Source organism: Pelophylax lessonae (genome assembly GCF_965119305.1).
Source record: "Pelophylax lessonae genome assembly, chromosome: 6".
Lineage (NCBI taxonomy): Eukaryota > Metazoa > Chordata > Amphibia > Anura > Ranidae > Pelophylax > Pelophylax lessonae.
This window is the reverse complement of record NC_138773.1, coordinates 330,127,582-330,143,088: the sequence shown is the minus strand read 5'-3', so window position 1 is coordinate 330,143,088 and position 15,507 is coordinate 330,127,582. Positions and strand designations below refer to the sequence as shown.

Below are 15,507 nucleotides of genomic sequence, written 5' to 3'. Positions count from 1 at the left end.
ATTTGTGAAAAGAAGCAGTGTTGGCTACCTCGTCCTCCTCCTCAGGGCCAGATTAATGTAGGGGCTATTGGAGCTGCAGCTCCAGGCCCCTACCTTTTATATAGGCCCCGGGTTGGCCATATTCACTGTTACCGCTCTTCTGTCACTTGTAAACACAGAAGTCTGGCTTCTATGCTCGCTTCCCCAGGCAGCACCCTCAGAACCTCCCCACACAGCGTGAAGGCCGGACAAGGAGGGACAGTTGGCGATGCATGGATGTGTTTATGGGCTTCAGAGACAGCATCCCATGTTGAATTAGGCATGCATGGCTGCACCCTTCCTCCTCTGGGTGCATGGCAAGGCACGGCCCTAAGGCCCTTCAAAATCCTCAGCACCAAGCCCATGATGCTGTTAATCCGGCCCTGGTCCTCCTCCACCGCCGCTTCCACCTACACCGCCCATAGGTGTGCGCAGCCTATTGCATTAAGGTGTGCACCCCAAAGTTGAAATACACATGCATGTGTTTGCCAGCAGGGAGAGTAATGTATCGGGGCCATGTACCTGTAGGCAAGGAGAAATAGAGCAGAGCAGGTCCCAGGGAGATCTTTCCCATCTCCTCACTGGCAATGCTATGTGCCCTAGGTGATTAGGGTGTGCCCAGGCACACCCAGCACACCCTGTGCGCACGCCTATGTCACCGCCACATCCACCACCACCTCAACCTCCCTCCTACTCCATATGGGCCTCGTCCTTCAGAGATGAAGAAGAACATTGTTTTATTTTTCTGTTTTTTTTTGTTGTTTTAAGTTATTTCCCTATCCACATTTGTTTGCAGAGCACTTGCCATGCTCTTAATTACGTTTTGCTGCCATTTGCAGCACTCTAGCCCTTTCCTTTGGTGTTTTAGAGCCATTTTAGTGCCTTAAAGTTCGGGTCCCCATTGACTTCAATGGGGTTCGGTGTCCGGGAAAAGTTCGGTAAAAGTCCGGGACACGGACCCGGACTTTTTTTTAAAGTTCGGCCGAACCCGTCGAACACGGACATCTAGGTGTCCGCTCAACCCTAGTCTTAATTAGTTTCATAGTTGGTAAGGGTGAATAAAGACACCGGTCCATTCCATTCAACCTGTGTAGGTGCATGTAGGCCCTTGTCCCAGTATATTGTGTACACTAAGCTGCCGAAATAAAAGTTTTTAAAAATTACCATTAGGGAGATTCCCCCTTTCTATTTGTCCTGTTTACCATTATCATTAAAAGTCAAAGTAGAAGAAAATCCCAAATTTTGGGTTGTCCCCAGAAAAGCAATAAAGAGGAATAAAGAGGGCATGAATTCTACACCAGATCAGTCTTTATCAGCCTTTTCAACATGGAGAAACCCTTGAAATAGGTTTCAGGTCTCAGGGAACCCGTTCCAATGGGGACACTAGTTCTGGTGGCCTGGGGGGTCCCTTAGGAATTCCCTTAATTTGCAGGAATTTCCTCTCACTTCCTGTTTGGCTATGGGACAGGAAGTGAAGGGAAATTACCACAATGGGACACAGAGAACGAAAAAAAATCTGGCAGGGGTTGTTCTATTCAAAGTAGGAAAAAAAAGTTTTGCCTATAGTTCTACTTTAAGGTTATACCGCTTCTCATCCAACTTCATGGAGTGGCCATGTGTCCTCTTAAGTGACCTGAGACTTCTTCTTAAGTGTCTCTTCTCCAGGGAGAATACGTTTAATGTGTGTAACCTTTACTCATAACTGAGGTCCTCCAGCCCTCCTATTAGCTATGTTACCCTTCTCTAGACTCTCTCCAGTTCCAGCACATCCTTCCTGAGAATTGGTGACCAGAACTGGACGGAATACTCAGATGCAGCTGAACCAGAGTTTTGTAAAGTGATAGAATCATAGTTTTATCTCTGGAGTAAATATCCTTTTTATTGCATGCGAATATTCTGCTGGCTTTGCTTGCTTCAGCTTGACATTGCATGCTATTGGAGAGTCTGTCATCTACTAGGACCCCCAGGTCCTTTTCCATCCTAGATTCTCCCCAGAGGTTCTCCCCATAGTTCAGATTTGTAGCCCCCAAGTGCATCAGTTTACATTTCCCTACATTGAACCTCATTTGCCATATAGCAGCCCACACCTTTTTATCGAGGTCTTCTTTATGAGTTTATATATCCTGTTCTGAAGTTATTGCCCTGCTTAGCTTTATATCGTCAGCAAATACTGAGACTGAACTATTTACTGTATATTGACCTCTATATCATTTATGAATAAATGATATAGAGGTCCTCAGAAGGGAATGTGTTGGAGCTGGAGAAAGTACAGAGAAGGGCAACAAAACGTATTAGGGGATTAGAGGACCTTAATTACGAAGAGCGTTTGGAGGCGCTTGATTTATTCTCCCTGGAGAAGAGATGCCTGAGAGGGGACATGATAGCAATTTACAAATACCTCAATGGTGATCAGAGCATAGAAAGGCAAGGAATGCATGAGGACACAAGGCCATATAATGCGATTAGAGGAGAAGCATTTTAACCTCAGGCTACGAAGGGGGTTCTTTACAGTAAGGGCTACAAGACTGTGGAATTCTCTGCCACAAATGGTAGTAACTGCGGAAGTATGGCTACTTTAAAAAGACTCTTGGACATACATCTCAAGGACATTAACATTCAGGGGTATGGGAAATGATTCACACCGACACAGGTTGAACTGGATGGACTATTGTCTTTGTTCAACCTCAACTACTATGTTACTATGTAAACCAAATTGGTCTCAGGACAGAACCTTGGGGCACCACACTCGCAACTCCAGACCATTCAGAAGCTATACTATTTTTATTACCGTTCTTTGGACGTGCCCCTGTAACCAGTTTTCTATTCCGTTACATATACTATCATCAATGCCAACAGACCTCAATTTGTAAATTAAGCATTTATGGGAACTGTGTCAAATGCTTTGGCGAAATCTAGATACACAATCTAGAAATTTTGGATATGGCCCTTATCATCCCTTCCAATAGTTTACAAACTATTGATGTTAGGCTGACTGTCCTGAAGTTTTCAGGGATATACCTCGGCCTTTACATATTCATTATAATAATTAGTACCTTTTAGTTTTTCATATTTGGCTTCTCTTTCTTTCCAGATCTGGAGCAAATTTAAAATGACAAAGACTGTTATTTGGACTCTCTTCAAATGCTTACCATTTAACTCTTAGGAAATTCACTTTTTAATGAATATCACTTGATAATTCTTGTCATTCCTTTCCTTGGCAGACGGATGTCATTGTGAACAGTGTAATAGGAGCCGATCTGAACCTGAATAATGGTGCCATATCCAAAGCCTTGCTGAGTCGGGCAGGCTCTAATATGCAGCAACTCCTGAACAATGCAAGTTTCGGCACTCAGGCGGCACCAGGATCTGTGTTCAGCACCGGTAGCTGCAATCTCAACTGTCAAGAGGTTCTTCATGTTGTGAGCCCTCAATGGGACAGCGGACAAGGAGCGTCGGAAACGGTACCTTCAGGCCCACAGAGTGTGGTGGGAAATTCATTGTTGCCTATTTACTAAAGGAACAAAGCCTGTTCACTTTGCAAAGGGAAATTTCACTTAGCTTAGTGAATGAATGTGGTTAAAATTCACTTTTCAAAAAAATACCCAATCGCATGATTGGATGACTAAAGCCAGCACAACTTCACCTCATTCTGCTAACTGAAACTGCCTTAAAGAGTGAAAATTCACTCCTTAGTAAATCAACCATGTTGTGTAGATAAGGACTACAATAAAGGGACAACACCATTAAATCAATGACTTTTCAGGGCTTGTTGGCCCACTTTTATTTAAAAAGAAAGTAAAAAGGGCAAAACAAATCACATGGTTACCTACGTAGGGGTTTTCACAATCACTAGGATACAAAGTTATCCAGCCCCCTGGCTATTTAGACTTGGCAGTCCCAAAGCCTGTCTCCACACAGACTTGCTATATGGTCTCAGCCGTCAGCGTTCTGAATAACAAAAGTGCCCATCGAGGCTTTACAGGTGTCTGCCTAACACACAACTCCCTGCTGCACTGGCCAACACCTCTTGATATGAGCAAGGGGCCTCCTGTCTTCCAGGTGGAGCCCTGAATCAATGCCAGCCAGCCCCATGATCTTAATGGCACAGTCCGGTTGCTGGTCTCCAGTAACATATTGACATAGGGGCAAGGGCTTCTTCCCTCCCAAGGATCTTCAAAGCCTCTGGACTTCAGAACCCAATCCAGAAGTTACCAGTCCCTGGAGAAAACTGTAAAACCTGTTTTCTCTTCTCAGAATAGCCATCCTGTAGTACCTCAACCTGCAACATTAACCACTTGCCGACCGCCGCCTGACTATATACGGCGGCGGTCAGCCCCTCCCAGGCAAAGTGACGTACCGGTACGTCACTAGCCTGGGAGCTCCCGCCCCCGCTCATACCAGAGGAAGCCCGCGCGTGTGTCCGCCGGTCACTCGCGATCGTCAGGCAGAGAGGGAGAAAGGCAGGCGGCTAATGTAAACAAAGCCGCCTGTCATTCTCCCCTGTGTAAAAGCACAGATCACTCGGTCCTGTTATCTAGGACCGTTGATCTGTGCTGTTACGGCACTAGTCACCTCCAATGACAGTTAGAAGCACGCCCCTAGGGACACACTTAACCCCTCCCTCTCCAATAAAGTTAACCCCTTCCCTCCCAGTGTCATTTTTACAGTAACAGTGCATATATATAGCACTGATTACTGTAGTAATGTCACTGGTACCCCCAAAAGTGTCAAAAATGTCAGTCAAGGGTCCGATCTTTCCGCCGCAATGTCGCAGTACCGCAAAAAAAAATCGCAGATCGCCGCCATTACGCGTTAAAAAAAAGCACCAAAAGTGACAAAAATCTTTCCCTTCGTTAATAAACGCAATAACTTTTGTGCAAACCAATCAAAATACGCTTATTGTGATTTTTTTTTTACCAAACATATGTAGCAGAAAACAAATTGGCCAAAAATTTAAAAAAAAATTAGATTTTTACATTTTTTGGGGGGGGAATTTCATATAAAAAAATACCACCAAAAGAAAGCTCTGTTTGTGGGAAAAAAAGGACGTAAATTTTGTTTGGGTACGGCGTTGCACGACCGTGCAATTGTCAGTTAAAGTCACACAGTGCCGAATCGCAAAAAGTGGCCTGGATGTAAGACAGCAAAATCCTCTGGTGGTAAAGTGGTTAATTCTTATAACACAGTGTCAGAACACCACACTATCACTGTGTCTAGTTAGGAATGAGAGGAAATGTTTTAAATGTATCTTTATTATTGGATAGTGGAAAGGACAAAGGGAGGGAGACCATAACTAGGAATTGGAGAAGGGAAAATGGGGCATACTGTGCCAGAGTCCACTATATAGCATATAATATTCGCTTTTGAAGGGGGGATCAAGAATGAACTCGTGGGTAAGCGACTGGTGGGTACCCCAGGTTTTGTATCAGGGAGGTTAGAGGTAGTGTAGGTAAGGAAGAGCAGGTCGTTAATATTATCCCCATAGGGTAGTGGGTAATAATGTCCGACAGGATTGGGGATGCCACTCAGTGCACTTCTTGCGGCATGTATGCGTTCCTTGATGAAACAATCGAGGACGAATACTGCTGTACAAGATGTGAGCGACTTGTTGCTCTGGAAGCCCACATCGTGGATCTAGAGAACACAGTGACAAGACTGCGTGGCATCTACAACCTGGAAAGGAGCTTGGACATTACCCATCAGACGCTGGCAGGGGTCAGCATAGAGGAGGGAGGAACAGAGGAGACGCAAGCAGCAGAGGTACGCAGCTGGGTGACTGTTAGGAATGTTAGGGGGAGGAGAGTCAGGGAGGCCAGTCCTGAGTTGGTAGACCCTAACATGTTTGCCGAGTTGCAGGTTGAGGGGGATATCAACTCAGGGGTGGCAGTGCTGGAGCATGCGCCCTCCCCCAGCTGCCAGGGGAGGGACGGCTCCAGGAAGAAGGGGGGCCGTAATGCAGGAAAGGTTAGACAGGTTGTGGTAGTTGGGGACTCAATTATCAAGAGGACAGAGAGGGAAATCTGTAAAAAAGATCGCGTGAACCGAACAGTTTGTTGTTTACCGGGCGCCCGAGTTCGGCACATCGCAGATCTGGCAGACAGATTGTTGGGCGGGGCTGGGGATGACCCAGCGGTCATGGTGCATGTGGGCACTAATGACAAAGTTAAAGGTAGGTGGAGGATCCTTAAGAACGATTTCAGGGACTTAGGTAATAGATTGAGGAAAAGGACCTCCAAGGTGGATTTCTCCAAAATACTGCCGGTACCTCGAGCCACACAGGAGAGGCAGAAGGAGCTTAGGGAAGTTAACAAGTGGCTGAGGAATTGGTGTAGGAAGGAGGGGTTTGGGTTCCTGGAGAACTGGGCTGACTTCTCAGTCGGCTACCGGCTCTTTAGTAAGGATGGGCTGCACCTTAATGGGGACGGTACAGCTCTTTTGGGGAGAAAGATGGCCACCGAGTTGGAGGGGCTTTTAAACTAGGAGATGGGGAGGGCTCAGAAGTAGAATCAGTCAGGAGGGAGCAGAGGACTGAAGGCAGTTGTAGGGTCAACAGCGACAGTAGGTCAACAACATCAATTGGCGGGTCTGTGCGGGAGAACAGCAGACCAAACAGAAATAAACAAAACCGCCAATCACGTTTAACTTCCGTAAAACTAAGAGGGGTATATGCTAATGCCAGGAGCCTAGCTAATAAAATGGATGAGTTGGAAATATTAGTACATGAGGAGGACATAGACCTTGTGGGAATAACGGAGACTTGGTTCGACCCCTCACATGACTGGCTGGCAAATATCCAAGGGTATTCGGTGTACCGGAAGGACAGGGTTGGTAAAAGAGGGGGAGGGGTATGTCTCTATGTCAAGAACAATATAAAGGTGCTAGAAAGGAGTGACATTACGGATGGGATGAGTATGGATTTAGAATCTGTGTGGGTTGAACTCGATAGGGAAGAAGATAAGGGAAAAGTAGTTGTGGGGGTTTGCTATAGGCCACCTAACCAAGGGGAGGAGGTAGAGCTGGAATTTTTAGCACTAATAGGTAAAGCGGCAAAACTAGGATCAGTCATCATATTGGGGGACTTCAATTATCCCGACATTGACTGGGAAGAGGGGACTGCAAACTCGCATAAGGCCCGGCTATTCACGGAAACCTTACAGGATAACTACATGTCGCAGTTGGTGGATTCCCCTACTAGAGAGAATGCTATCCTGGATCTATTGATCACTAATGACCCAGACATAATCTCGGAGGTAGGAGTCCAGGACAACCTGGGCTCTAGCGATCACAGGATGATCACATTTAGTATAAATAACAATATAAAAAGGCAAGTGGGGAACATAAGAACCCTAAACTTCAGAAGGGCAGACTTTCCAAAATTGTACTCATTGATGGAAAGGGTAAACTGGGACCAAACCCTGGGATCCCTGACCACAGAGGAAAAATGGGAATGCTTTAGAACAATATTAAGCAAAGGCATCTTGCAGTGCATTCCTATGGGGAATAAATTTAGAAGAGACAAAGCCAAACCTGGCTGGCTAAACCGTAGCGTTAAAAAACTTATTAGGGGAAAAAAATTGGCCTTCAAGAAATATAAATCAGAGGGCACAGTATCGGCCTTCCAGCAATACAAGGAGGAAAATAAGAAGTGTAAACACGAAATCAAGATGGCTAAAATCAACTTTGAGAGACAAATAGCGGAGGATAGTAAAAAAAAACCCAAAGAAATTCTTTAAATATATCAACAGCAAAAAAACTAGGGCAGAGCATATTGCACACATAATTAACGATGATGGGAGGATGGTTACAGAGGACACTGAAAAAGCAACCGTGCTGAATTATTTTTTCTCGTCAGTCTTTACGCAGGAAAAGGAAGGGTACACTGACCATGACTGTATGGTTAGTAGTAATACACAGGACTTGCCACTATGGCTAACAGAGGAGGAAATCAGGGAAAGACTGGATAAACTTAACACAAACAAATCACCAGGCCCGGATGGCGTACATCCGAGAGTGCTCAAGGAACTCAGTATGGTTATATCTAGACCACTGTTCCTGATCTTTGCTGACAGTATTAGGACAGGAGATGTACCAGGGGATTGGAGGAAGGCTAACGTGATTCCGATATTCAAAAAGGGCCAGAGACATATCCCGGGAAATTATAGGCCTGTCAGTCTGACATCAATAATATGTAAACTTTTGGAGGGGATGATAAGGGACTATATCGTAGAGTATGCTAAAGACAACAACATCATCAGCAGTAATCAGCACGGGTTTATAAATGGGCGTTCTTGTCAAACCAATCTCTTAGCATTCTACGAGGAAGTGAGCTGTGAGCTAGATAGGGGAAGACCAGTGGATGTGGTGTACTTGGATTTCGCTAAGGCATTTGATACAGTTCCCCACAAGCGCTTAATTTATAAAATAAGGTCTGCAGGTATCGACAGCAGGGTTTGCTCTTGGATACGGAATTGGCTAAAAGGCCGTGTCCAAAGGGTGGTAATAAACAGCGCATACTCAGACTGGTCTGAGGTAGTAAGCGGGGTGCCCCAGGGCTCAGTCCTGGGACCAACCTTGTTAAATTTATTCATAAACAGCATTGAGGAAGGGATCAGTAGTTCGATATCAGTTTTTGCAGATGACACAAAATTGGGCAGGGCAATAACTGCACAGCATGAAGCAGATATCCTACAGAATGACCTGGACAAAATTACGGAGTGGGCAACGACATGGCAAATGAGGTTTAATGTGGAGAAGTGTAAGGTTCTGCACTTGGGGACTAAAAACATAAAAACACAATACACGTTAGGAGGGGAACCCTTGGGGGAATCAAAAATGGAGAAAGATCTGGGAGTCTTGGTTGATGATAGATTAGGCAACAGCATGCAATGCCAAGCGGCAGCTTCCAAAGCCAACAGAATACAGTAAACCCCCCTCCATTGCGGGGGTTACGTTCCGGACCCAGCCGCGAAAAGTGAAATTCCGCGAAATAGAAAAACCCTATTAAAATGCATTGTAGGCATGTTTTTTTACTGTCACTGTACGTGTAGAAGCATTTTAAGGTCTTTAAACACACTTTTAAAACAATAGAAACTCATTTAAACACATAAAAGATACTAAGAGACATAGCAAGAGCTATGGAAAACACAAAAATATTTCATTTTTAATGATTTATATAGTAAAATAACATTACAAAAAAAACCGCGAATTACCGGGACCGCAAAAACTGAACCGCGATGTAGCGGGGGATTACTGTATTAGCATGCATAAAGAAAGGGATGTATTCCAGAGATAAGACTATAATCCTTCCACTTTATAAAACTCTGGTCCGACCGCATCTGGAGTATTCTGTCCAGTTCTGGTCGCCAGTCCTCAGGAGGGATGTGTTGGAGCTGGAGAAAGTCCAGAGAAGGGCAACTAAACTGATTAGGGGGTTGGAGGACCTTACCTATGAAGAGCGGCTGCAATCGCTCGATTTATTTTCCCTGGAGAAGAGACGTCTGAGAGGGGACATGATAGCAATTTATAAATATCTTAATGGGGATCTCAGCTTAGAAGAAAAGCTGTTCATTCGAAGGAATTGCATGAGGACTCGAGGACATACAATGCGATTAGAGGAGAAGCGTTTTAACCTCAGGCAACGTGGGGGGTTCTTTACTGTTAGGGCTACAAGATTGTGGAATTGTCTACCACAAGAGGTGGTTTCTGCGGGAAGTATGGTGACTTTCAAAAGACTCTTAGACTTACATCTCAAGGATCAGGAGATTGAGGGCTATGTTAGATGATTACAGTCACACACACCTACACAGGTTGAACTGGATGGACTATTGTCTTTATTCAACCTCACCTACTATGTAACTATGTAACTATGTAACTCATATCCAAAACAATATCTAGAGCATTGTCGGGGATCTGAACATTCCATAAAGAATTAACTATATTGCTATATTTTCTTGATCCAACAAAACCAAGTTTTCCTATAGTGTTCTTCAAGGTGTTGGAGGGATCAGGTTAGATCTTAGATTTGTTGTGTGTCACACTATAGCCGGCTTCTGTGTTCTTTATCTCTGGCAGCCCCCTTTTCCATAAGGCAAGCAGGCCTACTGGTACTTGGTTGCACAATTACACAATTCTATAGTGCGTGGTCACAATGCCAGGGTAAGCGCGAACTGAGCAAAGAAAACAGGTACTTGCGGTTGGTAGACAGGCAAGGTTTAGAGTCATCAGGGTCAAAAATCTGAATCCAAATAGCAGGCAGAGTTCAGAAAATAGTCAATATCCAATCAGAGGTCATCAACGAGGTAAGCCAATCTTGCAGAGCAGGGCAGACAAACAGGTAGTTAGATTAGATATTACACATGCTATCATAAGCATGAGACTGCAGGTTTGGCTGGCTTAAATCAGGTGTGGTCCCTATCCAGAGACTGACCAGATTAATCAAGTTGCAGGTGGACAGACAGAAAAAGAGAGAGCCAAAGCCAGGATGCTGGAATGAGGAACAGGAGTGCTAGACACTCCTGACATTGTGTTTCAGATATGTTGGAGCTCCAGAAGGATATCAGTGGTGTTGTGTACATTTTATTAGGACTAGTGTGGACATTTTTCAGGATGTGTTTTATTTAGCTTGTCATTATGGCTCCTGTTGTCAGTTTTCTTGCACATTGCTCATTAGAGCGTGTACGGGCGAGCCGACATTGAGGAAAGACTGGCAGTGAAAACCTTCCTTTAGATGTGTAGAGGCGTTCGCTCTACATAGACATCTCTGCCGACGAACACTCCATGCGCTATGCGCAGGTCTGTTTGCCGGTAGAGATCTATGTGTATTGCGGTGCCGAGTTCAAGGATCAAGCATTTTCATGGGGCCGCATAGCCATAAAATTGGCCATTTTGAAATGAGATGCAAACGCATTTTTGTGATATTTGTGTACATTGTTGGATATTGATCACATTGATGATTTTTATTGGGGTATTTGCATTTTGCTTTTTATGACCAAACACTTTTTGGTGCAGTTTTTATAGTAACTCTGACGATAACGTCATCTTTGATAATCTTTTTTTTTTTTGTGGTTTCCTTCAATAAGTATTGTCATAGCAATATTTTTACAGGAAACATTCTATCTTAACCGCTTGCCGACCGCCGCACGACTATTTACTGCGGCAGTCAGCCCCCTACAGGCAAAACGACGTAGGGCTACGTCGCTCGCCCACGAGCCTCTAGGGGGCGAGCGCGCGCTGCCAGAGGCGCGCTCCCACCCCAGCTAGTTCACAGGGATCCCCGCGCGTGTGACCGGCGGCTTCGATGTCCGCCGGCCACTCGCGATCTCCCGCTGGAGAGGGAGAAAGGCAGGCGGCTGATGTAAACAAAGGCGCATGTCATTCTCCCTGGTGTAACTGCAGAGATCATACGATCCCGCTATGTAGGATCGTATGTCTCTGTGGTTACATCACAAGCCACGCCCCCCCACAGTTAGAATCACCCCCCTAGGGATACATTTAACCCACTGATCACCAATAAAGTTAACCCCTTCCCTGCCAGTGTCATTTTTACAGTAACAGTGCATATTTATAGCAGTGATTACTGTAGTAATGTCACTGGTACCTCCAAAAGTGTCAAAAATGACAGTCAGGGGTCCAATCTGTCTGCTGCAATGTCGCAGTCCCGCAAAAAAAATCGCAGATCTTTGCCATTACTAGTAAAAAAAAAAACAATAAAAATTACATAAATCTTTCCCGTAGTTAGTAGACGCAATAACTTTTGCGCAAACCAATCAAAATACGCTTATTGCGATTTTTTTTTTTTACCAAACATATGTAGCAGAAAACAAATTGGCCTAAAATGTTAAAAAATTTAGATTTTTACTTTTTTTTTTTTTGTGAATTTCATATAAAAAAATGTGAAAAATATTGTTATTTTTTCAAAATTGTCGCTCTTTTTTGTTTATAGCGCAAAAAGTAAAAGTCGCACAGGTGATCAAATACCACCAAAAGAAATCTGTTTGTGGGGAAAAAAGGACGTCAATTTAATTTGGGTACAGCGTCGCACGACCGCGCAATTGTCCGTTAGAGTCACGCAGTGCCGAATCGCAAAATAGGCCCTGGTCTTTGAGCAGCCAAATCCTCCGGGGGCTTAAGTGGTTACAATGTATGTAAATGTTCTGACCATTTAGCAGCTGAAACTGAGATTATCTGTAATTGCCACTTCGGCCGGACATCTAGGCTGTGGCAACTTAGGGGTTTAGGAGGCAGCACAGAGGCTCAGTGGTTAGCACTTCTGGCTTGCAGCACTTTAGTTCTCAGTTAGAGTCCCGACCAGCGTGGAGTTTGCATGAACTGCTTGTGCTTGTATGGGTCTTCTATCATTCCCCAAACACATGCTGGTAGGTTCATTGGCTCAACTGAGTGTGCCCAACATGACTGTCTTTACCTGTTAAGTGCTTTGAGTTGCCAAGAGTTTCCCTTCAATCTTGTATTTTCTTTTTCAGATTCTTCGCACAATTATTAAAAACTGTTTGGCGCTGGCAGAGCAGAACCAGTGGACATCAATATCGTTCCCAGCTATCGGAACCGGCAATCTCGGTTTCCCAAAGGTTTTGGTGGCCTTTGTGATGTTTGATGAGATTTTCCAGTTTAGCTGCAGAAACAAAGTACAGAATCTTCAAGAAGTTCATGTAGTCCTTCACCCCAGTGACAGAGACACCATCAAGGTAATGGAGAGCTCATGTTTATTGTGATGCTGTTAGTCTAGAGTAGCCTTTCTCAACCTTTTTACCCTAAAAGAAGCGTTAAAATTATTTAGTAGATGAATAACCCCTTTTAAAACCGATTCATTGAGGGTCAATGGGAAAATGTCCCTCACATTGGTGACCAATGGTCACCAATAAAGATCATTGGTGTCATGCAGCTGACTCTGCCAAGTGCTGTTGGCCTTGGAACTGTGCAGGTACCAAAAAGTTTGGGAGGTCAGTTAGTCACAGCTCAGGGAACCTCTAGCAACCTTTGGAGGAACCCTAGGGTCCCATGGAATTCTGGCTGAAAATGACTGGTCTGGAGGCTGAATATACCCACATGGCCACCGAGGTGGTGAGGTATCCACCAATAAAGATCATTGGTGTCATGCAGCTGACTCTGCCAAGTGCTGTTGGCCTTGGAACTGTACGGGTACCAACAAGTTTGGGGGGTCAGTTAGTTACAGCTCAGGGAACCTCTAGCAACCTTTGCAGGAACCCTAGGGTCCCATGGAATTCTGGCTAAAATGACTGGTCTGGAGGTTGAATATTCCCACATGGCCACCGAGGTGGTGAGGTATCCATCTTCCCTTCCCCAGCATGCACAGAGCCATCATTAGGTGAATGGAGACGGTGCTGGAGCTGTGAAGGACCTGTTGGGAAGAGTTCCATCTGAATAATGAGAAGGGGGTGAGAAATTTGGACCTTGAATCCTGCAGGAGTGTCAGTTGACAATGAGGGAGGTGATAGTGCAGGCTTGGACAGGATACACAGACAGGACAATACACTTTGTGGTTACAAACTTGAATGTACAAGCAGAAAAAGATGGATTACTAGAGAATCTTTATAAGGTTTCCTTGTAGTGCACAAGATGATAGAAAGCTTCTCCCTCATCCCACTAGACCCCGGCACCCCACTTCCAAAGTCACATGTTGTATCTCATATTTTTTTTTTTCTTGCTGTATAATGGACATTTTCTTGTGATATGCATTTACAGGCTTTTATAGGTCAACTGGAAACCTGCACTGATGCTGCCGCTAGGGGAGTCACCAACAGACAATCGGCTGGGATGGGATCAAGTACGTTTATGCAATATGAATCTATGGGGTCAATTCACTAAGAGTTAAATAACAGCAATACTGCATGCGGTAAATTATTTATGAAAGTTGACGCTGTTTTTTTCTCATACTTTTTAATTGTCTGCTTTTTTTTTTTTTACAATCAGCTGTTAGTGGGGAAACCCGCTGACAGCTAAAAAATCATCGCCTGTTAAGGACACGGCAGCCAGCTTCCCGGCCCACTGCTTAGCAACCAGATATTTGTTGAACAACTTCCCCCCCCAAGCATGGTGGTGGGAGTGTTATGGTCTGGGGCTGCATGAGTGCTGCCGGCACTGGGGAGCTACAGTTCATTGAGGGAACCATGAATGACAACATGTACTGTGACATACTGAAGCAGAGTGTCACGATCTGGAGTCAGGCTCGAAGACCAATAGCTTTAGCAGCTTACACAGGAACCATCTGGATAGGGACACAGGCAGGTCACACTGGCAGATGACGCAGGCTCACCTGAGGTGCGGAATCTAAGTACTAACCGGTGTTCACCAGCTCTCCTGATGGTGGAGATGGATTTTGCTGCGTGTTAGTACCAGGTCGCAGTCCTCAGGATCACCCCACCAGGAGGTGAGCAAGTCAGGGTACAGTAGCAGATATAGCAGGTCAGTATCAAGCAGAAGCGTAGTCTAGGTATAGCCAAAGGTTGGTAACAAGTAGTTGCAGGTCGGGATTAGGCAAAAGCGTAGTCGAGGAACAAGCCAAATGTCGATAACGGACGGTAGCAAAGATACAGATGGCAGCAGGAGAGACAAGCGAGATATCGGCTGTTGAAGGCACAATATTCTGGCAACCAGGAAGTGCAAAGACATGGCTTATAACAGGGAGTTCATGGGATTCAAGGTTCAAGGCAATAAAGATTCACAGCAGGATCATTCAATGATTAGTCAAAGGAGCTGTCCAGCATTCCAGGTGGCTCAGCAAGTAGAGTCATTGGCAGACACACTGCAGGGTCCCAGGTTCAAGTCCGGGTCCTGACACAGAGCATGATCCCCTCCCTTCAGAGACTGGGCCGCAGGGCAGTATTCCAACATAACGACCCCAAACACACCTCCAAGATGACCACTGTCCTGCTAAAGAAGCTGAGGGTAAAGGTGATGGACTGGCCAAGCATGTCTCCAGACCTAAACCCTATTGAGCATCTGTGGGACATCCTCAAACGGAAGATGGGGGAGTGCAAGGTCTCTAACATCCACCAGCTCTGTGATGTCATCATGGAGGAGGGGAAGAGGACTCCAGTGGCATCCTGTGAAGCTCTGGTGAACTCCATGCCCAAGAGGGTTAAGGCAGTGCTGGAAAATAATGGTGGCCACACAAAATATTGACACTTTGGGCCCAATTTGGACATTGTCACTTAGGGGTGTACTCAATTTTGTTGCCAGCGGTCTAGACATTAATGGCTGTGTGTTGAATTATTTTGAGGGGACAGCAAATTTACACTGTTATACAAGCTGTACACTCACTACTTTACATTGTAGCAAAGTGTCATTTCTTGGGGCTTCTAAGTAATTTTCTAGCAAAAAATACAGATTTTATCTTCTAAACAACAAATCTCGGAAATAGGCCTGGTCTTGAAGTAGTAATTTTGGAGTGGGTGCATTTTTAGTTGTGCGTTTTATTAGTGTTTAATTTTTAAGATGAGTGTAACGTTGAGA

At 44.9% G+C, this 15,507-nt stretch overlaps 1 protein-coding gene across 1 annotated transcript in view; it reads left to right on the top strand.

Moving 5' to 3' along the window:
• LOC309558833 (protein mono-ADP-ribosyltransferase PARP14-like) overlaps nucleotides 1–15,507 on the top strand; it is an 85,776-nt gene that overhangs the window by 45,376 nt on the left and 24,893 nt on the right. The window contains exons 7-9 of the mRNA XM_082261916.1: nucleotides 3,240–3,479; nucleotides 12,498–12,719; nucleotides 13,738–13,819. Coding sequence (XP_082118042.1) covers nucleotides 3,240–3,479; nucleotides 12,498–12,719; nucleotides 13,738–13,819 — 544 coding nt within the window. The remainder of the gene's footprint in view (nucleotides 1–3,239; nucleotides 3,480–12,497; nucleotides 12,720–13,737; nucleotides 13,820–15,507) is intronic.